The following is a 27,280-nucleotide window of genomic DNA, read 5'->3' as shown; positions in this document are numbered from 1 at the left end:
TTCTTATTAGCCAAACAAATGAAGAATGTCCACTTTTCCATAGCTTACTCATTAAATAATTTTATGTATATGGATATATATTGTGAAGAATTTGGCTGCATTCCTGAATTTTACAGCTGATTCAATTCTAGAGAAACCCCACTTCCAGACAGATATTTGTTTAATAAATGCATAAATAAATAAATATGTATGCAAATATCTGTCTGTCTGTCCTGTATATGCATTCTGAGCCTCTCCATCACACAAATAACATAAAATAACATAAAGAAACAGCTCTTTCCAAATCACACTTTATTTCAGATTTGGCAGTAGGATTGCAGAGTTTCTAAAACAATTTAAAACATAAAAGAAAGCTTGACAGTTCAAGAACAAGTTCACTCCACTCATGAGCTGACACAGTTAATAAAATTTAGCAAAGTCATCATCAGAACTACTCATCTGAGACAAGGCACTGAGGCTACTTCCATCCTCCACAATAATTTAAATGACAGAAAACGCCCAGCTGGGGAAATATTTCTTTAGTTAGTGAAATGGGAACATATTAAAGTGAAAGATGAGACTTCCATCCATCAGTGTCCATTGTGTAACATAGTGATTTAAATTCAAGGCATAAGCTCCCTATGAAAGTGAAACTGGCTCCTCCCCTTACCCTATGTACATACATACATACATACACACACACACACACAAATATATATATATATATATATATATATATATATATATATATATATATATATATATATATATAACACACACATTTATAATACATCCTGTATATACAAATAACAAAAATTATAAGAAATCTCTTTGCTTATAGTGCTATTCATTTAATGAAATTGTTTACAAGTAAATCTTTGAAACAAAAGCTTTATATTTACACGCTGAGATATTTAATACATATATAGCTCCGGTCCTGGAGAGCTGCAGTGGCTGCTGGTCATTTCATCTTTTTTCTTAATTAATTACCTGTTTTTGCTGTTAATTAACTTCTGTTCCCTTCATTTTAATTGTCTTGTTTTTTTAAGCTTTGGTTCTCTGAATTGCTTAGTTTTTCCTTAAGTGGCACCCAAACAGAAATGAGGTGTAAAGCGAGCCAACAGATGACCAGCTACATTGGGTTCTTGAACCCCTTCTTTAATTCCATGGCATGTTGGTGCTCTCATTCTGCCAAAGCAGATATTTCCAAAACTGTTGATTGTCATTTTCCCAAGAGCACTGTAAAAATGTTTTGTGGACCTGAGCAGATCAATATTACTGAGATCTTCACCATTCCTTTAGTTATTGTGTGGTAGACACAGGTTAGCTGGTCATGCATTGGCTCCTTTTGTGTTCATTTTTCTTTGGTTGCTAATTAAAGAAAAAAGAAATAATTAAGGGGTCTGAGTCTGAAATAGCAAGTCAGTTACAATGAAGGCAAAAGAGTTAATTATCAGCAAACAGGTCGCCAATTAAGAAAATGATTAGAATGAAAACCTGCAGCCATGGTAGCACTCCAGGACTGAAACTAGAGACCCCTGTATAATAAGCAAACTTATTTTTGTGCTTTTGTGAAAAATATTTACAGTAATTTACATGTTTAAATGTATTCAGATTTTAACACTGAATTAATGATAACTGCAAATCTGCATTTTATTTTCTAGTTGTTCATATATACAGTACATGCAGTATACAGTATGTTCAGTAAGTGTGGCCAATTGTGACATTAGTGCCTCAGTCTGAATATAAATTCAGTAACAGTGTACGTTCATATTTTAAATAGTTTAATTAAACTCTTGAAGCCACTTTATTTCCTGACAGAATAAATAACACAGGTTTCAGCAAATATAAATATTACTTTTACCAAAGATTTCTCTTTGCCAACAGAGAACTGAAGTGCTTTCATATTCTTACTGTTTTAAAGCTGCTGCAGTAAAATCTCAGCCTTAATATCTTCTTCAGTTTTTCATGAGTTCTGGAGATTGAAAAAAGATGGGCACATCTATATATATATATATATATATATATATATATATATATATATATATATATATATATATATACACAATAGTTGTTGGTTCATCTTTTTTTTTTCTTTGCTTGCTGAGTACGGCAGATCTCAGTTTATCTCTCATGACTGTTTCAATATTTACAAACAAGATGGAGCTGTATTATTTCCTTTTTGGAATCATATATATATGTATATATATATATATATATATATATATATATATATGTATATATATATATATGTGTATATATATATATATATATATATATATATATATATATATATATATATATATATATATATTATTCATAATTAATTAGAGCTGATCGTGAGCTGATGAATAATAATCATCATTAAAGAGCATATCATCATTTTGTGGTAAGCCATAGACAGATTTGCTCTTTTTTTTGTGGTTGCTGTTCATTGATGTGAGTTCTTTGTCTGATGTGAGTGACAAGTAGGACATGATGCTGTTCCGCACACCAAAACTCAACAGATGGCTGTCATCTTGCACACCATCATCTCTCGTCCACTGTAACCTGCTAAGGAGAAGAATTTGAATTGAATTTACTGTCACTAAATGCAAAAAATGAAACAAGTACAACTGTTTTAAAGGTAAAAGTTAAAACGCATTGTTTCCCCAGTGTCCTCCCTCTTTCCTTCCACCCCTTGTCCTAAAGACCAGACTTAAGTTTTTGAAGTTATAATGAATTCTGTACAGGAGCTTCCAGAAGAAACAATGAAGAACCATGATATTCCAAGTGCCATGTGATATTTTCTAACAAGGTCTGCAACTGCAAGGCATCCAATATTATTAGAGACCACAGCCATTTGGCAAAGTCTCCTTTCTCCATTCTCCTTTCTGGATATTGGCATAGAATAATATTCACTTGCACCATTACATTCATGGACAGTTTTAAATTACAGATCATACTGAGTGAGCGTACCTGATATGTGTTTCTAATATAAATCATCTGGTGTCTTATACAAAACTGTAATCCGCAAGGCTACACATGTGCCTAACAAAATCTTCTAAAGCAGATTTTAAGATTTGTTACAATAAATACAAACTGGTGGTACCTTGAAAGGTTTTCAGAGTGTAAATGATTCTGACGCATCACCGTATTGACATTTGGTTGATTCAGGCCAGTACTAGGTGTAAGACACGGGCTTGTAAGCATACAGCAAAGTCCATCAGCGCTTTCTGTTGAGTTAGGAAAGAGAACACTAATGAATATACAATTATATAAAAAATCTTAGGATAAGCCATCTTCTAATGTACACTTAATATTTCACAAGATACTGATTAAATGTTGTTCCTGCTATAACATTCATCTCTGAAATTGTAATCCAACTCTACAATTATCATGGTTTAGGCCTTTCCTAGAAGTGTAATGTTCAAGGCAAGTTCTAACCCTGCCTGGGTTTCCTGTCTGTGACCGGATACATTTGCTTAGTCATACATGCCCATTCACATACAATAATAATTTTTTGCATTTATATAGCGCTTTTCTCACTACTCAAAGCGCTCAGCAATTGCAGGTTAAGGGCCTTGATCAAGGGCCCAACAGAGCAGAGTCCCTATTGGCATTTACGGGATTCGAACCAGCAACCTTCCGATTGCCAGTGCAGATCTCTAGCCTCATTGCCACCACTCCACCCAAGGACAAGACAAGGACAATTTAGAATGAGAAATTAAAGGCCATGTCACGTTTAATGACTTGTCCAGCAATGTTCAGTCATAGCCTTCATTTACATAATCTTAGCGCGTCATGGCATTTGGTGGCACGCTCATGTTAAGGTCTAATGTCTTGTCTGACATGGCCAGTGACCACTCCAACTAGATCAAGTCAGTTTGAATTTGTCTTTAGGTGTATTGGTGGGCTTTTTGTACAGGAGGGCTGACAACTAATGAATGCTCATCTGGAAGAACAGTGTATATAAGGCAGCAATGAGGAGTAAGGAATGTAGGTGCTCTGGCCCTCATAAACAGAAGAGAAGCTCATCTTCTCTGATGTCTTGTGTTTTATTTTTTAATTTTTCATAATGTGTTTTAAAATACCACAATTCTTTAAAAAAATCATTTATCTTGCATCCTAAGGATCAAAATGGTGAATCAACAATGAACTCTGCTGCCTAGTATCCCATGGGAATGGGATTCATTTCACAGCCTGCTCCCTATGTGTTCTCCATGTGTCTGTGAGGGTTATTCTGGTTGACCCCGTATCCTACAAATACACGGGTGGATAAGTGACTCTAAACCGGTCCTGTTTAAGTGCGCACTTTGATAGTTTGCCACACTTTCTTGGTTAGCTTCTTTTTATAGCATTTGATTAGCTTGGTAACTCTGAACTGGATTAAATCAATTTGATGATGGGTGGATGAATGGACGAACAGTATATAATTGTTTACTGTTGTCCTTTATAATTGAAGAATACAAAATGGAAAACTTTCACACTTTTGAAACGTTTTTCAAGCTCCACATATTAAAAAGACAAGCCATTTATTTATAGTCTGAGCTCTGTTTTTTTACAAAGACAGTGTGCACCACCTATTCAGATAGTATCACTGCTGGCTGGTGTCTCCTCTCCTGTACAGTCTGGGCAAAGAAAGGGTTGACTGTTGTAGTAATAACTAGAAGTATTTTGCTTTTTGTATTGCAGACAACAGGATAAGAGTGTATCACTGTTCTGCATTAATTTAATAACATTTGCATAATACATAAGTTATACAATACAGAACTTAACTGCCAGGTTTGAACAGAATAGCTTCAGATAGACTGACAATGCCATTATGTATTTGACTGCAATACTGCCTTATTATACTGACTACAATATTCTGTTCACTTTCAAATACACGAATGACTAGATGTGCTCTGAACCATTCTGGCATCAGTTTGTGTTTGGCACATCAGCAGTTTTCTGTGTTTAATGTTTGTGTCTTCTAAAATAACATTGAGAGGTGCTACAGTTTTTGATCCGATAACATTTCAGTTCTAATTTCATTTCGGTCTTTGTGGAATTTGCTTGTGCCCTCCAGCTGACATTTGTTAACTCAGGTTTGTTACCACATTCTAAAACTCATGAAATGACCAGTATAAAATAGAGAGGTCATGATATCTATATGGAAGATCCAATTCAAAATGAACTGAAATGAAGTAATTACTGTTTCCCATTGAGAACTCACCAGAGTAGTGATTTACCAGTTCTTCTAGGCACTGAAAGGTGAGCCGTGGAGAAATATAGTACCAGTTGTTGGGCAGGCGTAAGATCCTGTAATGCTTCACCGTTCTGTGTCTGACTGACAACGAGTATTGACCTGGAAATAATAAGACTGTCAGCTCATTTACTCATTGTCCAAACCTGATGCACTTATTCCTGTATAGGAGAGTTATACAGTACTCATAATTAGCACATTTATCGATTATTTTAAATAATATTATATGTATAGATTATATACATAGCATTCTTATAATTAGCAATTCACTGTTTTCTATGTTTATAATGAGAACAGCATAATATTTCTCAAGCCATAAGGTAATAATAGTCATAAAAATCCAAAATTACACAAACATTTTTATATGAATATTGCATGGTGATCGTGCTTTAGTTTTGCTTTTTTTCAATAATGTTAATATGCACTTCACTCAGCCTGTCTATGGGAAGTATACACTGTACAAGAATAAAGTAAAATATACTGGAAAAAAAGCTTTAATGGCCTGGTTCACACAAAAAGATGCATTGTGTTTTACGAGGAGTGGATTGTTTTTTTTTTTCCTTAATAGCGACTATGATAGGATGGCATGGTGGCACAGCGGTTAAAGCTGCTGCCTTACTGCTTTAGAAGATTGGGCTTTAAAGCTGGCCTGCTGTTTTTCTGTGTGGTTTTGTGGGTTTGTAGCTTCCTTCCATATGCAGGTTACCTTCATTAGAGACTCTCGAATGGCCTAACAAAAATAGAAATTGTGAACGAGTGAATGCTGTGAAGGAATATTCAGGACTGCTTAGAATCAGTGCTGCTGCGGTGAGCTCTATCTCTGTAAGAACCTACTGAAAATGGAGTGGTGGTGACTATGACTATGAAAAAGAAAGAAAACTTTTCTTCAATATTTACTTGAGAATTAAGTTGTCAACAACAACAGCAATAATAATAAAAATAGCAATAATAAAAATAAAAATAGATGTCATGTCATTTTGTAACCCAGACTATGGTCAGCAGGTACTGGCGGGGTTTTGGAGCCTCTCCCAGTGAGCATAAGACACAAGGCAGGAACAAACCCTGGACAGAGTGCCAGTCCATCACAATAATAATTCATATACTGTATTTAACACATTTCGTACCCTAAAATTCTTTTAAAACAAAAGCAATAAAATTGCTTTTAGAAAAATGTAACTATAAAACTAAAAACAAATACTAGTGAAATATGCTATGGAAAGTATATGGTAATATTAATAATATTTTTGTTTAATATTGCTGCAAAGATGAAGTGTGTAACAGCAGAATAAATTCTACTAAAAATGAAAATAACTATTAGCTGAGTTAGTTATGAGTTCCATGCCACTTTATGATGCAAACCGCTAAAACATGTACTTCTGTCCAGAGCAGAAATGCTTTCAGAAAGGAAATAGCTGAGTATATAACCTACACAGACATTACTACAATGTTCCATCACAGATAATAACAGAATTACTTCAAAAAGAAACTGGTGCTTCCAAAACTGCACATCTTTACAGAGGTTGAAATCTGATTTTTTTTTTGGATCAGGTGTTGACTTGAACCCCATATAGAATACAATCCTCCTAAATATGTGCCAAGCTTGTGTGTGTTCAGGTCAGAACTGCACATCGAACACAACCCTCTCAACTGAACATCTCTGCAGAATTCGATGAGACCTTCCTTCAAGCTATGGCTGTGACTTAACCCTTACTTGACTGCTGTCTTTATCTTTTATTCAAGCAGCTTTGAGAATACCATGCATCCTTACTCTCTAATTTTTAATTCCAAAGGGGAATGCTCTAGCACTTTGAGCTGCTTGGTGTGATAACTTTTGTTGCAACACATGTTTACCATTTAATCCTGATTATTTCCAAGTATTCTATCCCACGTACCATTTTACAGAGTTGACAATATGTATCAAATTATTTAAAACTGGAAAACTGCTTAGAAATTCTTCATGCTTGGCAGTCCTTCTGTGACACAGTCATCAACCTACATGATTTATGAATGAGATTTTGGTGACAAGCCAGGTAGGTAATAGGTAACTAAATGAGTCTGTTGTCCTAAATAGATTCCTCTCAATTAGGGTTAGTTACATTTCTAATATTTTTGCAGCCCATTACATTGACAGAACCATGGCCAATTTTTAGTTTTTTTTCCAGAATATTAGAAAATCACCAAATGATAAAATTTTGGAAACATTTAAAGAAATGCAACTAATAGTAAAGTGAATATGCAGTAAGAGTCAGATGTAACACCTTTTTGCCTACCTCTTTCTGATTGGCTTTCTCTCACCATGAAAGAACCAACCCTGTTGTTTGGCAGTTGCAGCAGTTCTTCGGCTTTGTGTCTTCCCACACCTTCAAAAAGCCAACTAATAAAAGAAAATGAGGAATAGAATTACAATTCAAGGTTCACATTGGCATAGATATGTTTTTTTCATTTGAACACTTTCAAAACTAGCTTAGTGTGAAACACTAATACCTAAACTACATTGCATTCTCATTCTTTATATCTCTTTGGTCAATAACTCTTCTCTTTAGCTGTGTCATGGTCTGACCATTATTTTTAATTTTTGCTTTGCTCCCTCCCCGAGCATAACCTATCATCTATGGGGGAGGAGCAAAAGCTTTAGATTTGTCAAAAATTTCGATCTCCAGTTTCTACGGATCTCAACATTTTAGTGTCCCCTAATACCGAAAGCATTGATATCTCAATGATGGGTGTGTGTCTGTCTGTGTGTCAAAGTTTCTTGAGGACAGTCTAGAGCTAAAACGGCTGGACAGAAGAATACTAAGCTTGAAACTTAAGCCTGTTATGAGATGACAATGTGCTGATTAGTTTTTGAGCCAAATTGTGCAAGAGAAAGAGGCACTCAAATACTGTAATTCTGCAGTTAATTATGAATTCTTCTTGTCAGTTGCCATTGTAATGACCTATTTTATGATCAGAAAGATCAGCATCAGAGCGGTAAATAATCATTGAAATGTTCTAGAATAGTTTGGGTAACTTTGTTCCTAGGACGCAAAGCCTACTGATGCTCCTGTCCTAATTTTTTTTATATAGTTTCTGGGTCTCTAAAAATAATGTGTGTATTGTTTTGGAAGTTTTTGACACCAAGGAATCCAATGGTCAATTTAATTTTTATTTCAGTATGTTTCTACTAATGTTAAAAATGAATTCCATTCTTCCGCAGCATTGTTTTGCTTTTGTTTGAGCGCCGCCTTTTTCAGCAGCATTGTATGTATGATTTCTATGAAATTGCTTGGAGAAGTCAATTGGACCACTTTCTAGTTGTCCAAGTTTGTGGATACAGCTTAAAAAGCCTAATTTTATTTTCTTTGAATCTAAAATTGATTTCTGACTACAAACACCTTTCTGTTCTTTTGACCATGATCCTCAACTTACATTTCAGTTCAGTTTGCGTGTAAATTCCTAGTTTTGACTCGATTTGAATCTTGATTACGATTATTGTTTCACATCTGTTGACTTTGCATGTTCTCATTTTGCCTGTGTGTGTTTTGATTGTTTCTGATCTAAATTGTGCATTTTAACGTGGTCAGATGCTATCCAGTCACATACTCAAGACACGGTTTTTGGTGCACCTGCTGAAAACACTTTTGTGATTTTCTTTTCATATTTTATGAACTTACTGAACCATTGAGTCATGTGTTCTGTATTTACAGTCCTGCTTTATGTCCTGTTTTGATCATAACTAGAAAATAACACTTTCTCTTTTTAACTGCAGGATATTTTACATTAGAACTTTGAACACTTTTAGCCTTATCCATAAAGTAAAAGTTTTTGATCCGCTGCTCTAGTCAGTTTGTCTAATCAGTTGTTGAAAATCAAAGTATTCTGAGCCAGACATCTTCATTTTAGTTCTACCAGAACTCCGTTTTTCCCAGAATACTTTGCAATTGGCAAAGTTTTCATTTTTGTCCCTTTAAAGAACTTCTACACTGCAGACATTGTTTAACTTGCAGAAGTGGAGACCTAGAAGCGCATTGTGTGTATGTGTGTGTATATATATATATATATATATATATATATATATATATATACTAGACATTAAGCCCGTTACAATAACGGGTGCTAGAACAGTAGTGCATTCTCTTTGATAATTTTTTTTTACGCTCATTTTCCTGTTCTTCTATAGATCTATTTGGTCTTCTGAGTCTTTCTCTGTTAGCGTTTTTCTGACGCTCATTATCTTTTTCTTCTTTTTTGGGTGGCATGTTGTTAGTAGATAGTCACAGTAATATAGGCTTGTATGTCCGTAATATTTTCTGTTACAGTAATACTGGCTTGTTTGTGACTGTAATATGCATCACTGTATTGTGTGCCTTTCATTTTTTCTCGCAGTAATACTGGTTTGTATTTTCGTAAAATGCCTGTAATTTTCTCTGACAGTAATACTGGCTTTGATGTCCGTAATATGCGTTTAATTTTCTGTCACAACAGTGGGGAATCAGCCGATTCTCCCCAGCAACTGATGTAATGTGTGGCGTGCAGTTGATAATCGTGCTTGTGGCATCTCTCCAGTAAGTACTGTGCAGTTCCCCAACAAGTATTTGAATCTGTGCTGGTGTGCAGCTGATTATTGTATGTATGGCGTCTCCCCAGCAATGGATTTTATGTGCGTGAAAATAAGTCTACTTTTAAACGTCATCCTATTGTAATATCATGAAAATTCGTATATTTAGGAAAACCCCTTCAACGACTGACACTTTACACTTTATCGGGCCAGGCTTCTTAATCGCAAATCTGACATCCTCAGAGTGAACACTTGCACAACAACACACACTAATCCCACCTCTTTGGGGAAGCTGGTCTCCACGTCTCAGTACCCGATTGGATTTTTCGTGCCTTTTGTTTTAAGTCTTACCTCATTTACAGAAATCCGATTGGATCGGCCGCACTTGAACCTGCGTCAGTGAAAGTCATGTACTGAGGATGATCTGGACAATTAAGGCACAGATCAATAAGAGTGGGTGAAAGAATGCAGTGTGCTTTTATTCACCACAAAAATAAAGTGCTTTAAAAAAAAGAGTATGGTGCAGTCTTCTGTGGAGTAAATAAGTCAATAAATAATCCAATAAATCCTATTTACAGTGTCATTTGTCATTTGTGGAAGTTAAAATCAACAATAAATAAAATATGCGTAGTCGTTAAAAATTCACAGTACTGTCAGTATCTGCCTCACTCAAAAGCTTCAGTGCCTGCATCTACAATCACATCCCAAACACAGTCTACCTTCTGACTGACTGGTGCTTCCACCGCCATCCCTTAGCATTCATTGGGGAACTCTTCAAGCCCTGCTTCCTTCTCCCACCACTGTCCCTTGGCATTCTACAAGATGTCCTGTTCGGTTGGACACTTCTGCTCCTTGAGCATTAAGTAGGAGCAACCATGCCCCGTGAGTGCTATCTGCTTGCTCCACCTGGGGCCATCTCCGACCTCTTGCTTCCACTCCACAGCACCAGCTCAGCTTCAGTCCTTACACTCCCTTCTTATCCTTTCCTTTAACCTCCTGGTCTCTCTTTCATTCTTTCTTTCTTGTTCACTACCTCAATCTTCCTACTTGGACATCTCTCTACTCAAGAGTGCATAGGCGCCTTAAATACTATGCCCAAAGCACCATTGAGGAAACCAGCTGAGCAGCACGTGTCTGCCTATGCATGCATACCCAGCCAATCTCCTCAACAACACTCAGGGGCCTATTTGGCTACACTACCACACACACCTATTCCCCACCCCGAGCCTGAGGTCACTGTTTTTATTTAAAAAAGTTCCACACTGCCACAGACCCTCAATGTGCTTCATCACAGCCACCCAAACTATAAAACCAGCTGACAATTGATAACTTATATGCTGTTTTGCTGAGTGCCTATTTTGCACAAAAGTCTAGCTAAATGTGTTGCCGGTGAATTGGTGCATTACTAGTTTCTAAAGTTATTTACATCAAACACTTACCCATGGTAAATTTTGGCCACATTACTGGTTGGAATATAATTTTCATTTCCTGTAGTGATTGAACAGGCCTTCCACCAGCCGCCCTCTCTGTAGACAAACAAATACAATATACGTTTATTGTTATTTAGTTTGATGAATACTTGCATAAGTGAAAGTTTGGAGAGAAATTTCTTTAATGCTGACATTTTGTGTGGTACCTTGTAATAAAAAGAAGAAACACTCAATTTTCATTGCTTTAATATACACTCACTGAGTAAATTCTTAGGAATCTGTACTAATACTGTGTAGGGCTTCCTGTTGCTCCCAGTTTCTCATGTTATGGATTTCACAAGATGTTGGAAACATTTCCTTTGAGGTTCTGGTCCCTATTGACATGATCGCATTGAGCAATTTTTGCAGATTATTCAGCTGCACATTCATGCTATGAATCTCCCATTGTATAACACCCCAAACGTTTTCTATTGGATTCAAATTTGATGACTGGGAAGGCCACTGAAGATCATTGAACTCATTGTCGTGTTCATGAAACCAGCTTGAGTCAATTTTTGCTTTGTCACATGGTGCATTATCATACTGGACGCAGCCATCAGAAGATGGGTAAATTGTGGCCAGGAAGGGATGCACATGGTCAACAATACTCAAATAGGCCATGGTGTTCAGGCAATAATTGATTGGTATTAATGGGCCCAAAGTGTGCCAAGAAAGCATTCCCAAACTCATTCCACCACCACCACCAGCCTGGACTGTTGACACAAGGCAGGTTGGGTGCATGGATTCATGCTGCTGTTGCCAAATTCTCACTATCTTTGTGGCATAGCAGACATTGAGATTCATCAGAGCACTCTACATTTTTCCAGTCTTCAACTGTCCAGTTGTGGTGAACATGTGTCCACTGCAGTTTCAGATTTTTATTCCTGCCTGAAAGTAGTTGGAACCCATCGTGGTTTTCTGCTGTTGTAGCCCATCTATCTCAGGGTTCGACATTTTGTGCATTTTAGATGCTTTTCTGCTCACCACAGTTACACAGAGTGGTTATCTCAGTTATCATAGCCTTTCTATCTTGCTTGAACCATCCTCCTGAGATCTCTCTCAAGGTGTTTCCGTCTGCAGAGTTCCTGCTCACTGGATGTTTTTTTTGTGTGTTTTTTGTTTTTTTGCAACATTACGAGTAAACTCTGAGGATGGTTGTTTGTGAAAACCCCAGAAGGTCAGCAGTTTATGGAAATACTCAAACCAGCTGGTCTGTCACCAACAATAATGTCGTGGTCAAAATCACTTGAAATCACATTGGTTCCCCATTCTGATGCCTGATGTAAACATTAACTGAAGCACCTGACTTACATCTGCATGATTTTTTGGATTACCCTGCTGCCATATGATTGGCTGATTAGATAATTGCATGAATAAGCAGATGTATAGGTGTTCCTAATAATTTTCTCAGTGAGTGTAAATAGTATTATGAAAAAAGAAATACTACCTTTTTATTGTACTGCCTTGTCGTATGAAATGCAGTTTTTGCCTCTCCATATTAAAAATACTTGGGGGGCTGAGTCAATTTCATTTTCATTTATTCCCTAACATGTAACTAAATGTTGTATGCATCAAGTGCAGGGACATCATTATACATGTTAGGGCCCAGAACAGAACTATACTAATGGGCCCATCTTCAGCCTCATAACGTATTAGCCATTGAACAACACTAACAGAAAACCATCAATGTGTATTTTTGAACATTACATTTCAGCCCAAATGCAAAACATTGTTTTATTGTATTTCAAGCCAAAAGCAAACAATTATCAGGTTGTATTTTGTAACACTGCAAAACAAATATAACAAACTTTCCTTTTAACATCATGTAACCAAACATAGTAAGTAACGTGTCATATCCTACCACAGTAATTGCTACAGAACCCTCCTTCGAGCTTTCACAGTTGCAAAGTCTGAAGCTTTGTGACAAACTAATACCAGTAGAAAATTACTTGAACAACATCCTTGTATACATGTAGTCTTGTTTAATAAAAACAGCTCTTCAGTTGTTAAGACTTTGTGCTTTGTGAAGTCCTAAAATCTAGCTAAAATAATTGTATTTAAGCAATTTTACCTTTTTGTTTGTACATTGCTTCGATAAGATGCATTGATTTCAAGTAAAGTATTTGCTTTACCTGTTTTTGTTGACACTCTATATTGAAATAGAAGACTTAAATCACTGATGTGGAGGAAGATCCAATAACATATGTAATGCTATTTAAATGTCTTGAGGCAAACACATTAAAATTGAACTGATCACAGAATCCCTCACTGTGCAGTTGTCACTGAGCTTACCTAACAGTTAGTCAGAATGTAGAAAGCTGGTCTAATTTAAATGGTATACTCCATTACAAGTAGATGGGGCAATTTGGATTCATTCTTGCTATCATTATGTGGCAACTGTAGATTCCTGCTTGGCCAGGTCCTCCTGTTTTTTGTAATTCAGTTGCAGAACTAAATTCTCTAGAGAACAGTTCTTCCATAGGAATAAGTTTTGAAGAAGAAAACAAATAACAATTTTCTATAAAAATAGCTGCACTTACTCAGATAATGCTTGAAGCTTCTCTCCAATCCGAAATACTGGCTCACTCACATTGGAAGGTGGATAGTCATGAAGCACAACAAGAACAGTATCTGTGAATATAGGAGAATCCAAGAAACAATTAATCACATTATGTAAAGGTATCTGGAAGGTGGCCGATTCAAATCCTGTAACTGCCAGAAGAGATCCTACTCTGTTGGGCCCTTGAACAAGACCCTTAACTTGAAAACTGCTCCATTGGCACTGTACAATGGGTAACCCTGCACTCTGACCTCCTAAGGTCATGTGAAAAGAGCATTGAATCAAAAATCAAAACAGTTTTTTTAAGGGAATTTGCAGTTCAAAGCAAATCCTTATTGTCTTCTTTACATCTTAATAAAGGTGGAGAAACTGAAACTTCCAGGCCTAAAACGCTTCTGGAGGTCCTTGATCTTCCTGAACATCTTTTAAGAACTGGGTCTTGCTATTTTAAAGGGCCAGCTTGGTCCCATAAGTTCTCACCTGGGGCTGGGTGACCACTCTAGTGACTAGGAGGTCTCCAACCTCTTGTTTTCCCATTTCTCTTTTTAAGGAGGCACCTTGCATCTGCTGGCCCTCCTTCCCTCTGGGACATGAGGAAATAGGCCTTCAGATTGGGGTGTAGGTAGTGATAAGCCAAACCAGTGAGTTTTGATTCATATACAGTTTTGTGAATGTTATGTTAAAACTCTTTTTTGTAGATGATATTGCAATTGTGAAACTCACTAAAATGTGTTTTTTTTTTAGGAATTTTAAGTGTGGAAAATAAGGAATATTGCTCTATAAAGCCTCACTCACAGTACTGTATTTAGTGTTGTACTTTCCTGCTGCTGCAGAAGACATGTAATTCGAGGCACAACATTAAAATAGTTTTATTTATGCCTTTCGTTCACATTACTGCAGAGGAGCACAGTGCATTTTTTAAAAATGTGACTTACTGCACAAGACTGACATGTTAAATAATGACAATTGAGACAAGGCAGATTTTTGCCATTCCTCCAGTGCCCCCAATATATATCTTTGTAGATATGACTTGATACACTTAACTATTTAACATACAAAACATGCAGGGTTTATATTACAATAATCCCACAATCATTTAAATATACAAAAGAGACATTAAAAAAAACACAAATGTGTACATTCTTCCTAGTTTCTTTGTGACCCAAATATATATTTGTATTGAGTTTTGCTATTGAGATATTAAATTAAAAAAAAATGTTGATTCGTGTATCTGCCCATGCATCACTAAATATTTTAGCAGTCCTGCAAACTGATAGGCTTCTGCACACTCTAACTAAATATGTGCATTTCAAGCTTTAAAGATGTGTAACAGACATTGTGCCTGCGACTGACTAATTTTCTAGAAATGAACAAAATTTAATAAGTGACAATCAACATACGAGTATACTGTACACAATATAATATATGAAAAATCAGGAAAATGAAAGGCAATATCAATTACTGACAAGTCACCTTGAAATGCACAAGTGTCTGTTTTGATGCTCAAAAGCTTACAGCGTGCCAAAATGGTGCAAACTGATTAAAATGAAAATATATCTTACAAATTTTAAAATGCATGCAAATTTTTGCAAATTGAAGCGTCAAGTTTGGTGCTAATTTAGTTTCACTTGAATCATTTCTCTCATTACTAGGTATAGTTGGTAGTTCCATAACTCTAGAGAATATTTTTGTTTGTCATCTCTTCCAATTGATAGATATACAATAAGTCCCCTACATATGAACTTTGTTCGTAAGTCCAGCAATGCCAGCCTAGGCACCTAACGAACACAATGCAACCCCCAACCCTCACCTTCTATAGAAAACATGTACACCTATTTGTAAATAAGAAGATCTTTTAAAAGTTAATATCTGTATTTTGTTACAGATTTCTTGTGTATTTTATCAATAAACAACAGAAAGTTAATATTTGTTCCCATTGTTTTCCGCCAGCTGATATTGGTACAGTAGACCCGCTTACCACTAGTGAACAAGCCTTACATGGTTGTTTCAAATCCATTTCTGACTGCCACACACAAATTTAATCCTGGATGCTGTCTTTCATGGCAGAATACTACGTGCTTCTTCATTATGGGATATAAAGAGGTCTTATTCTAGTATATATAGACTAGGCGAGAATGATTTATTTAAGACGTTCTATTCTCAAGTATTAGAAATTCAATAATACCATCATTGAATAACTGATTTTGAAATTTTCTGCATTCGTGTTGATTTGGTTCTGAAACAAGCAGCAAACATTTTAAACCACAAATTTCAAGAAACCTGTGTAACCGGTGTTCACCGGACATGCTGTATTGTGCGCACTGGCTTTGAATCCAGTTACGCTATGAAGCTTCTGCATTATAACTCTCAATGTGCCACCATGAACGAGTAAAGCAACAACACTGATCTCCTTTATCTGTTAATGTTTATTATTAACAGGCTGAAATGTTAAGAACGAAAAAACAAAATATGAATGCTTAAGCTCTATCCTTGCAATTCTTCCACTCACAGTTATACACAATGAACACTGGGAGAGGCCTACACTGATAATGTAACATAACATGGGTAACAGATTAAGGAAATACACCAGGAAAACATACAACATAACGAATATTATCACGATTTGCTGAAGCTCTATATAACTAAAATTAGTATTGTAGACACCTGTTGCACTTGTAGTCTGCATATTTTAGTACACAGGAGCTCACCCTTGGCTAACACATCAGTACAGCACAGTAGAATATGTTTGACGTTTAAGCTCAAATCTTTTTGATCACCCCTTGTATATGATGGTTTCACAAAAAGCTTCCACACTTTCCATGTCATTTTTGTGACGTTGCTTTCTGAGACATTGCAATGTAGTCTAATGGTTTTGTATCTGACCTGAGTCATCAGCATGACTGCTTCTGTCAGTCTGTACCATAGAAAAGCATGAAAATATTGTGCAAGTTTTGCGGGCAGGAGGTGTTAAAAAAGCTGAAATTCACGTTTGTTTATGCACTCACTATGGAGGCAATGGTTTACCTCATTGACGTTTATACTAGCCGTTCTAGAAGAGCTGAATAATAGAACATCAGTGTTTTTTGTAACCCCACATGTGATAGAAAAAGAGATCATGGTATTAAAGTGCTGCCTGCCATCAGACATGTGCTGAGCTGCTGGAAGAAGGAAACCATGAATGTAGATGTCAATATGTGTTACTGCTCTATAAATATCCAGTCGGTGGGTAGCATGACCACTTCTTGTCCAAATACACATTTTAATCTGTTTAATTAGGTTTAGTAGTGTTTTATCATGTAAGGTCTTATGGTGAACCTATTTTCCCCCTTTTATACTCTGTTGTGTAGACCTTAATAAAATGTCTAAAATCTGACACACTTACCACTCTGCAATGTGGTACTTTAGCACTCCCAGTCCCCACTAACCTTCACTTCTACATCTGTATCCTCAGGCAATTAGACAGAGTAAAGAAACAGGCAAGAGTTAAGTTACACATTTAATTATGTATTATTGATAAAAATACCCAGAAATATTAAGGAAGTTGAATACTATGTGAATATTGGCAAACCATACTCTTTACAGCCTATGTAGCAGTGCACCTTGTGTCCTTAGGCAGCTCTCGATTTATTCTTCAGTCGCTACCGTATGGCCTTTGAATGGAGTATTGAAACATGCCACATGCCCGTCTCAATATGGCTGCCAAGACAGAGTTGACTTCATCATGGTTTTCTCTTGATGGCCAGAAGGTGAGGGAGAGGGGTAAAGGCAAGGTGACCGACTTTATTCCTTTCTTACCACAGAACACAAACCAATGGGGCGTTGTAGTACTGAATGGCCTCCACTTCCAAACCAATCATAAACAGCCATACTTTAGACCAATAGAATCAATTTTCCAGTCCCTTCCTAAACAGGTACCAATGAAAGCACTCAGGTACAACTCATCCCCCAGTTGCTTTGTTTAGTCAGTTTATGGCCTTCCTGCATTGGATGGCTTATAGGCCCATGTAAGTCCAAACACAGTCACCCTTGCCAAGCTGGTCTGATGCTCCATCCCACTCAGCATAAATTCTTCACCCTGTGTCAGTCCTAAAGACTGGGGGTGTTAGTCAGGTAAGCATCAAAGCTCTCCTATTGAAATCAATGAAGTAAAACATACCTCCTGAAACACTATCTATATTAATTAATTAATTTATTTATTTATTTATTTATTTATAAAGCACTTTAAAAACAACATCAAGGCTGACCAAAGTGCTGTACAATAAAAACCCAACATATCACACAAACAATAACCAAAGGGTAAAAGAAACATAAACACATAAGAGCTGAAGAGATTCATAATAAAAAGTACACAGACAGTCAACATATCATTAATGGGTTAAAGGCTAGGGAGTAAAAGTGCATTTTAAATAAGATTTAAAGACAGCAAGTGAAGGAGCCTGCCTAATGTGCAACGGCAAATTGTTCCAGAGTTTTGGAGCTGCAACTGATAAAGTCCAACTACCTTGGAGTTTAGGAACCTTAAGAACATGTAAAAGCGTCTGGTCTGCTGACCTGAGAGAGTGAGACGGTACATAAGGGTGCAGCAGTTCCGACAAATAAAATGGGGCATGACCATTAAGGGATTTAAAAACAAATACAAGGATCTTAAAATGGATTTGAAAACGAACCAGAAGCCAGTAAAGGGAAGCCAAAATCGGGGTAATGTGCTCATGCTTTCTTGTGCCAGTTAAAAATCGAGCAGCGGCATTTTGCACCAGCTGTAGGCAAACAATGGAGGCCTGGCTAATTCCAAAAAGAAGCACATTGCAGTAATAAAGGTAAGAGGTTATAAAAGCATGGATCACTGTTTCAAGGTTGCGTTTAGACAAATCAGGCTTGATTTTTGACAGCCACCTCAACTGGAAAAAGCAAGATTTTACCACTGCATTCACATGGCTATCAAGTTTTAAAGTGGAACCTATTTTCACACCTACATTTGTGATTATGGATTTCTCAAGTTGAGCCACAGTGGAAAGGTCGATGCAGGGGGTCCCGCTGGTGCCATTGGGTCTAAATAGCATGACTTCTGTCTTGTTCTCATTAAAATTTAGAAAATTAAATGCCATCCAACTCCTGATGTCAATAAGGCAATCAAGCAGGGGCTGGACAGAACATGGACCAGGGTGCTTCAGAGGGAAATAAACCTGACAGTCGTCTGCATAAAGATGAAAGGAAATACCGTGTTTCCGGAAAATAGTGCAGAGTGGCGCTATCTAATATTACATTTGCTTTGTGTATGTTACAAATAAAGACATACAAAATATTCATCAACGTATATACTAGAAATCAGTCCAGCACAAGCAGTAACAAACCCTGATGTTTGACACCAGTCTTATTTACTATCAAATATTCCCTTTTCAGTCTTTCATTTGACAGACTTTAAGCCTTAACCCTATCCCCCAGTTTGGATCATATTGTCTTTCTGTGTGGTGACTCTGTACGGAAGTTCTTTCTTCCCGAGTTTGTGTTTCATAATCTGTTGAAAAATCTGCTGGATTCACTTAGTCAAGGCTTTTGGGGATTTTGTATTTGTGTACAGGACAGACCAAATATTCAAAGTAGCTGTTAAAACCAAAGAGAGGACCAATTCCAAGCTGAAAAACCACTTATGAACGTGTCAATTTAATCACCGCATAAGAGCAGCGTTCATTTGTAGAGATTGTTTATCACAAAGATTTCTCCAGACTAAGAAGTTACATAATCATATTGGAGAAATATTCTAGTTTTTATGACAAAACTAGGAAACACAGACAGGCCTCGGTTCCTTCAAAAATGAAGGGTCCAACCCCAGCAGTTCACAAATACCAGCACACAGCAGATGCTGAGGCTGTCATTTTTTCTTAATACTTTCATGTAATCATGAAATTGTGAATTTCCCCTTGGGATTAATAAAGTATCTATCTATCTATCTATCTATCTATCTATCTATCTATCTATCTATCTATCTATCTATCTATCTATCTATCTATCTATCTATCTATCTAATCAGCTTCTGAAATGTGCTTCACGCTCAGCAGATGTTGTTGCTCTTCTTTTTTTTTCTGCCTTGTCTCCTTCTTCATCAGTTTGCCTTTGCAGTTTGTCATAAGAAAGACACAAACCCCAGTAACTTTGCAGAGGTTGCTGCTAGCCACATGCATCACATCATAAGCTTTCTTATAAGACCATGATCAAGTTTCTAGTCTCTGGTTTGTGACGGACACATACAGTATATAGATCAGAAGAGTTTTTAATAACCAGACTTAAGTGTTACACAGAGATTCAGAAATCTTTACAACCAAGATCAAACTAATAACTAAATACCATATCATCCCATACCAGTTTCTAAATCCACTTAATCGGGGTATGGAACCTGTCCCAGCAAGCATAAGGTTCAAGGCAGAACAAGGAGCCAGCCTCTCACAGTGTGATCGCTCACATACACACACACTCACACACACACACAGTTTAGTGATGCCATCCACCTAACCTGCATGTCTTTGGACTGTGATAGTAAACTGTAGGAAACCCACACAGACACAGGGAGACTATGTGAGATAACTAAATTCAAACTCAAAATGCTATTCAAAATCAGAATTGCACAAAACTCAAATTAGTCCTGTTTTTGTTTGTCCTCTTATAGTAGAGAATCACACGATCCTGCCCTCATTTTTATTCTAAATGATTTATTGCCTCCAAATAATCTAACATGTGAATAATTCAGATACAGAAAAGAAAAATAAAGAAGCCAGATCTAAACATTGACTGGCCCAGGATTTGAACCCAAAGCATTAGAGCTGTGCTCTCCAGTCTGACATAGTGGTTACAGCTTTAGACTTCACACTCTGAGGCTGTGGGTTCAAATGCCGCTCCTGGCACTGTCTGACCATGAACAAGTAAAAATCACCTGCTTCTGCTCCAATAAAACCAATCTATGTATCTCAAATTTTGGATAAAGGCGTCTGCCATATAAATAAATGTACTCTCCACAGTGTAGCCCTTATTTAATCAAATCCACCATAATTTTATATAAATACTTCACCTCCTTTTTATATAGCACACATCCAGTCTTGTCTAAAGGTGACAAGAGTTTAGAAAATAAATGGTTGTATCAATAGTAAAGCTCCATTTGTAGGTCCTGATAACTGCACACTTTCACAAATGTAGTATATTTAAAATCACCAGGATGAACACACTCAAACAGGGCCAATTTGGAATCGCCAATCAACTTAACAATTACATTTTGGAGATAAAGAAGAAAAATTAATGTGAACATGGGAAGAACATGCAAACTCTGTGGACAATGAACTCGTCCAGGATTGTGAACAAGGGCACTGGATGTCATCAACAATGCAAGATATTTTTGCATAATTTATAAATTGTTAGTACTTATGCACAGTAAATAGTCAGCCATGCAAAAATCTGATTTTTTTCAGGGTGAGAAGAAACTGAACCAATAAACGAAAGTTCTTAGAAGGAACTTTGCTGTTGCCCATCAAATGATAGTCACTTCCCTTTTTACTTTTAACTTTTGTCATCTTTCACTTTTTATTGTTCAAAATTAAAGGAAGAGAGACGCACAGTAAGTGCTCCTGGCCTCTTGTTTCCCCAATAGATGTTAAAACCAGAAAGAACCTCTTTCTGAGTCCTAGACTGTAACATTTCTGTGAGGTGAAGATAGGAGAAGTGACAAACTAGCCTGACCTTTTTGTACGTACTTTTATTAAGATTTATTTGAACAGTGCATGTGGGTTGAGAAAGTTTGCTGACATTTGAAAATGTAATTTGCTTCAATAGCCTTTTATAAGAAGACCCTAAGATCATACAAATGAACTAAACAGGAGTCATTTTTTACAGTAACTCTTAATTTTAATATAGTCTAAAAATCTTTTCAGGTTTTCTTCTATTACAAATATAAGCATTGTCTTTGCCTTTCCTCTTTTTGTTTTCAACGCAGTGTTTAAAGACTGATCTACATTTAGTGAAAACTCTTACTTTGACTGACGAGCAGCTTGGGACACCAAATGTGTCCCAAATGTGTGAGGACAATGAACACTTGACTGGCGGCGGTAATGTTAGTCCCCTTGTTAGTGGGCAAGGAAGAGCACAGCCAGGGACAGTAATCTGTGTTTATGTTCTCAGCAAAAAATGGATTGGGTGCCATGCAATGTTCCAATAGGACACTTGCTGTTAGTTGACTCAGCTTGTGTTGGTGAAACTTGACACAAAGCTGAGAAAGGCGAAAACACAAGGAGCTGGTAAGACAAGCACCTCCAGGCTGATCACGAGAAGCAAATGTCTCCAACTCAGAAGTGTCATCATGTTGCACTTTTAAAAGTGGGAGCTAATAGGACTCTCCAGGTTTCTTTACCTTCCAGCCTGTTATGTGGCAGCATGTGGTTCCAGTGAAAACTTTGAAGTTAAGCACTCCACAATCTGCCTTACAGGTTGACCCTTCAAGAGGTACAAATGTCTCAGGGCTTGCTTGATCTGGTTGACATGAGGACCCATCCTGACCAACAAACCAAATTCACAATCCCTCTTCACACATGCATACAAATATAAATACATCCATGTTTAAGTATTTTAGTAACTTGACATACAAAACTCTTAACTTTTACTTACAATGAAATCAAAAATAAACAGGACGGGGGAAGCATTATTTAAAACAGGAGACACACCTGCCCTGCAAAATCTGTGTCATAAGTTGCAAGCTAAATGTTATTGTGGGATGGAGCGTAGCTAAAAAAAAATGGCAAGCGTAAGCAGAGATAGGAACAAATGACTATCATGAACTCGAGAGATGAAAAGTTAAGGAAAAGAAGCAAGGTTTAAATGTGGCAATTAAAAAGTCTTTTGAAAAATTGTTGTAAAAGCCAGGAGTGTAGAAGAAGAGGACAAAGACAATGATCTTAGTGATACAAGATGTTAGTGACCCATCTGATGCTACCAATAGCTTAAGCAACAACTGTACGGGTTAGTTAGGTGGGTACTTCATCTCTCCCTGTTGCCACTACGCCACAGAAGAATCCTGCAACACTTATCCCACCACATCACCCCCAAACACACACCCACATGCCCCAAACTCCACACACCTCTTCCCCAGCGCCTGTCCTGCTTTAGTCCATGCTTACTGTTTGAGACAACACCCAGCTGAGGGTGCTATGGCTTGCTCTCCTTGAGACTTCAAAGCCACCTCAAATTGGCAGTGCCACTAAGCACAGTGCTGTGAGATTAGCTGAGACAAAGGCTAATTCATGGGAGAAAGAGAGGTAAATTAAGTACTCGAGGACACCAGTGGAAATTAAGGGGAAGTGCATATAAGACTGAAATGAAGAATCATTTCTTTACACATAGCATTGTGGAAACCTGGGACAAACTACCAAGATATGTCATTGAAGCAGAAACCTTGATAACCTTTAAGATGTATCTGGATGAGATATTGGGATTCTTAACAAACAAGCCTGATGGATTGACTGGTCTCCTCTTGGTTATCAGATTTCTTATGTTCCTGTGAACAACTAATAATTGCGGACTCTTGTGTAGAACGCAAGCTCTGTGCCTCTGCTGTCTTTGAGTATGTGATTCACCCTTAAGTTGAAAGAATTCAACTAGATCTACTATATCAATGCCTTTGAGGATTTGAAATATCTGGACTAGGTTCCCACACGGTCTCCACTGCTCAAGTCTAAACAGGTTTAATTCTCTGAAACTGTCGGAGTAGGACATGTCCTTAAGTCCTTGAATGCACCTGGTTGCGCTCATCTGCAGAGCTTTAATTGCTGATTTGTATTTCTTGCAGTGTGGTGACCAGAATTGAGCACAATTACTCCAGATATGGTCTTAAAAGTGCATTAGATACTCTAAACATAACGCCCCTCAACTTATATTCAACATTTTTGGGATATAACCTAACATTTTATTTGCCTCTTTAATTGTTTCTTTTCAGTTATTGCTTCCTGTAAGACAGTGTCTCCCATCTTATATTTATAATTTACCATTAACCATAGACAGATGCATGTGAAAGGTCTTATATACTGTAACAGATGTATAGGAGATCTAATCCCATTGTATTCACTTTCTTTTTGCTGTTTGCACATTTTCGCGTGGTGTCTGCGTGGGCTTTCCTCCATGTGTTACTCTTTCCTACCATAAATGATTGATGTACCTCTTAGGCTTATTGGTGACTCACAATTTTTCAAATGTAAGTATGAGACATGCAGTGTTGAACCAGTAATTGCTTCCTTCTGAATATAAAATTATACTAACTGGATTCAGCAAATGGGTGATTATTGGTTGCTGGAACACAGACACCTCCACATTTTCATGGGTTATAATAAGATTTAAAGTTTGCACATTAATATATTTGTACTCATTTCCCCTTACTTTAAATTATGTACTGCATTATAACTGCTCATTTCTAACAGGCCTGTGACAGACTGGCGCCCTGTCCAGAGTTTGTTCCTACCTTGCACTCTATGCTTGTTCCAGCAGACTACCTATGATCCTGTTCAGGACTTAAGCGGGTTAGAAAATGACTGACTGACTTCTAACAGGGACTTGGAAGAAAATAATTATTACCAGGCTATTGCCATTATCAAAGGCAATTTATAACATTTAAGATAAAACTGATTACATTTTTGTTTTGGTTCCAATTAGTACACAGACAGGTGAAGTAACTTGAGTTCACACAGTGGAGTTGCAGAATTGGAACCCAAAATCTCAGAGTTTAAATCCTTATCTACTACACTCACCCCATAATAATGAAATCACTGATTTTTTTTCTCATCAAGCTAGAGGAGTCAAGGCTAAGGGGCTGTCAAAAAACAGGGCCTGCTAAAGTCCATTGAGGCATTCCTTGTGTGATTTTTGGCTATACAAGAAGTAAATTGTTGTTGTTGAAAATAACTGAATATCATGAGATGGAAATATGTTCAAGATCATTTATTTCCTACTGCGTGAAGGTTACAAATGGGGTATACTCACTATTTAATTCAAAACAAGTCATTTCAGTCGTACGTTCCTATTCACTTGACATTTTGTAAATAATGAGGAGTCAAGATTTTGATGTTGGCCCATTTCTGATAAAAATGAATGATAACTTCAAAGGGACAATAAATGTATGAACTCATCTAAAATAGCTTTCAGCTTCCACCCAACGGTATGAAAAATATGTCATCAGCAAAATCTGTCATAGTGTTACTGTAAAAGGAGAGTCTAAAATAATTATCAAAAGTGCAGCTTTTGCAAGTCTACCTGTGTCTAAAATTAGAATATGCTGATAAGTTTAACCCAAATACAGGAAACTGTACTAAGTGGAAAATTAACCTATGGTTTGATAAAATCACACCAAAATGGTGTTATGTTGTTTAAAAGCCGGCAGTTTTATGTTAGAGATACTGTGCTAAAAAAGCCTGTCAGACAGGATCTTGTTTAAGTTATTCACCAAAGAACCTGTCACTGAATTGAAGAACTATGGGTGCCTTTAAAATAGTCACAGGTTCAGTTAGGTTACACTAGTATTTGTTATTTCAGAAGTATTTATTTTAAAAGAGATTGCTTGAAATGGAGCCATGATCTATCTAAGTATTTTTAAATTTCAGTTTTAAACATTATTTTTTAAAAAGCTAATCAAATAACTGGAGCTACTGTTTTAACTCCCTGCGAGCATTTAAACTGATGACATCTGTCTTCGAGGCTTCTGCCCACAGGGAGAAAGGCAACTGATATATTTAAAAGATGTTCTTAGACAAAATGCTACAGTTTACAGCTGGGCCTTCCTTAAAGGGCCTCTGTGTTGTCTGTAGTGTCTTGTTATAGATTTAAATGTAATCATCTAATGTTTTAATGTAGTTTAGAAAAGAGTGGGCTTGATCTGCTAAATATATCTTTTCAAGTACAATACAATTACAATACAATTTATTTTTTTGTATAGCCCAAAATCACACAAGAAGTGCCGCAATGGGCTTTAACAGGCCCTGCCTCTTGACAGCCCCCCAGCCTTGACTCTCTAAGAAGACAAGAAAAAACTCCCAAAAAAACCCTTGTAGGGAAAAAATGGAAGAAACCTTGGGAAAGGCAGTTGAAAGAGAGACCCCTTTCCAGGTAGGTTGAGCGTGCAGTGGGTGTCAAAAAGAAAAGGGTCAATACAATATAATACACAGAACAGAACAAATCCTCAATACAGTATAAAAATAAACATTTCAGAAGTACGGAGTAGAATTTAACAGTAGATGATATCACATAATGTGATTTGGATTTGTTTAGAGTCCTGGAGACCTCATTCATCAAGCTGCCTCCCCCATTTGGCCATTCCACAGCTGAAATAGCGCTAATCCGATGAAAGTGTGGCGTGTTTATTATAATTTTCTTTGCTCCTCACCTGAAGATGAAATTTCAGGTATTTTAAATTAGTTTGGTAGGATATAAATAATATAAATTGATTGATTAATTGATTATTGGTTGCTAAAATACATACACACAGATACTATGGTCTGAATGACTAAAATGGAAGAAAATTACAAAGAAACAAAATTTCTGACTTGGCAGTCCCAGTTCCAGTCCCAGTGAGGCCTTATGCAGCCATATTGCCGTTGGTGTAGATTTTCTTGACACAGCATGTCAGGGAGAGGATGTGCACAACTGTTCATAATGACACTCAGTTTTGCTCTCATTCTTTCCTTTTCTGCTACCTCCAGGGGGTCCAGAGTGTCCCATAACTGAAGCTTCCCTTTTAATTAGCTTGTTAATCCGGTGGGCCTCTTTTTGAGTGATGTTACCAGCCAAGCACACCACAGTGTATAAAGTCCCACTGCCCATCACAGAGTTGTAAAAAATGTGATGTCACTTCCCAAGCAACAAAGTGTTCTATGATAAAAGAGCCAGCTCTGCTCTTTCTTATATAGTTCATCTGTGCTACAAGAGCAGTCCAATCTGTCATTAATGTGGACCACCTCTACATTCAATCCTTGAATAGTGACTGGACATAGAGGCTCTATGGTGCACTGAAAGGTAATAACCAGTTCCCGGTTTTGCTGAGCTTCTGCTTTTACAGCAGTCAATTCCCGTTGCACCAAGAAACAAAGTTCTCCACATGACTTCTCTCCTCGGTCTCACCCCCTTTATCAGAACATCCCATAAGTGCAGAATCATCTGACAATTTCTGCAAGTGACATGACCTGCTGTTGTATTTATAGTGTGAGGTGTACAGAGTGAAAAGAAAAAGAGACAGGACTGTTCCTTGTGGTGCTCCAGTGTTGCTCACATCCAAATCAGAAACACAGTTCTTGAGAGATGGTCCATTATTCAGGATGCCATAGGCTTATCCACCTGCATATCTCTGAGTTTACTCCTTAACAGAGATAGCTGGGTGTTGTTCAAGGCACCGGAGAAATCACAATTTATAATCCTTGCAGTGCTACCAACTTTGTCCAGATGAGAGCAAGTCGACTAGAACAGATAGGTAATTGCATCGTCTACTCCAGTCTTTG

General features: G+C 37.1%; 2 protein-coding genes across 3 annotated transcripts in view; one reads left to right on the top strand and one right to left on the bottom strand.

Annotated features, from left to right (window-relative positions):
- The window catches only part of tg (thyroglobulin), a 335,665-nt gene that overhangs the window by 153,119 nt on the left and 155,266 nt on the right, over positions 1-27,280 (top strand). The window lies entirely within an intron of this gene.
- The window catches only part of sla1a (Src like adaptor 1a), a 36,382-nt gene continuing 11,382 nt past the window's right edge, over positions 2,281-27,280 (bottom strand). The window contains exons 3-8 of one of the 2 annotated variants that reach the window (XM_028818124.2): positions 13,753-13,843; positions 11,183-11,269; positions 7,477-7,580; positions 5,177-5,308; positions 3,071-3,194; positions 2,281-2,532 (exon numbers count right to left, since the gene is read on the bottom strand). In XM_028818124.2, the coding sequence (XP_028673957.1) occupies positions 2,307-2,532; positions 3,071-3,194; positions 5,177-5,308; positions 7,477-7,580; positions 11,183-11,269; positions 13,753-13,843 (764 nt within the window). In that variant the 3' untranslated portion in view covers positions 2,281-2,306. The remainder of the gene's footprint in view (positions 2,533-3,070; positions 3,195-5,176; positions 5,309-7,476; positions 7,581-11,182; positions 11,270-13,752; positions 13,844-27,280) is intronic. The other variant, XM_028818125.2, reaches the window with a different exon arrangement.

Source organism: Erpetoichthys calabaricus, chromosome 13 (genome assembly GCF_900747795.2).
Source record: "Erpetoichthys calabaricus chromosome 13, fErpCal1.3, whole genome shotgun sequence".
In the NCBI taxonomy this organism is placed as follows: Eukaryota; Metazoa; Chordata; class Cladistia; order Polypteriformes; family Polypteridae; genus Erpetoichthys; species Erpetoichthys calabaricus.
Note: the sequence above shows the minus strand (reverse complement) of the source record. Positions and strands in the feature narration are given on the sequence as shown.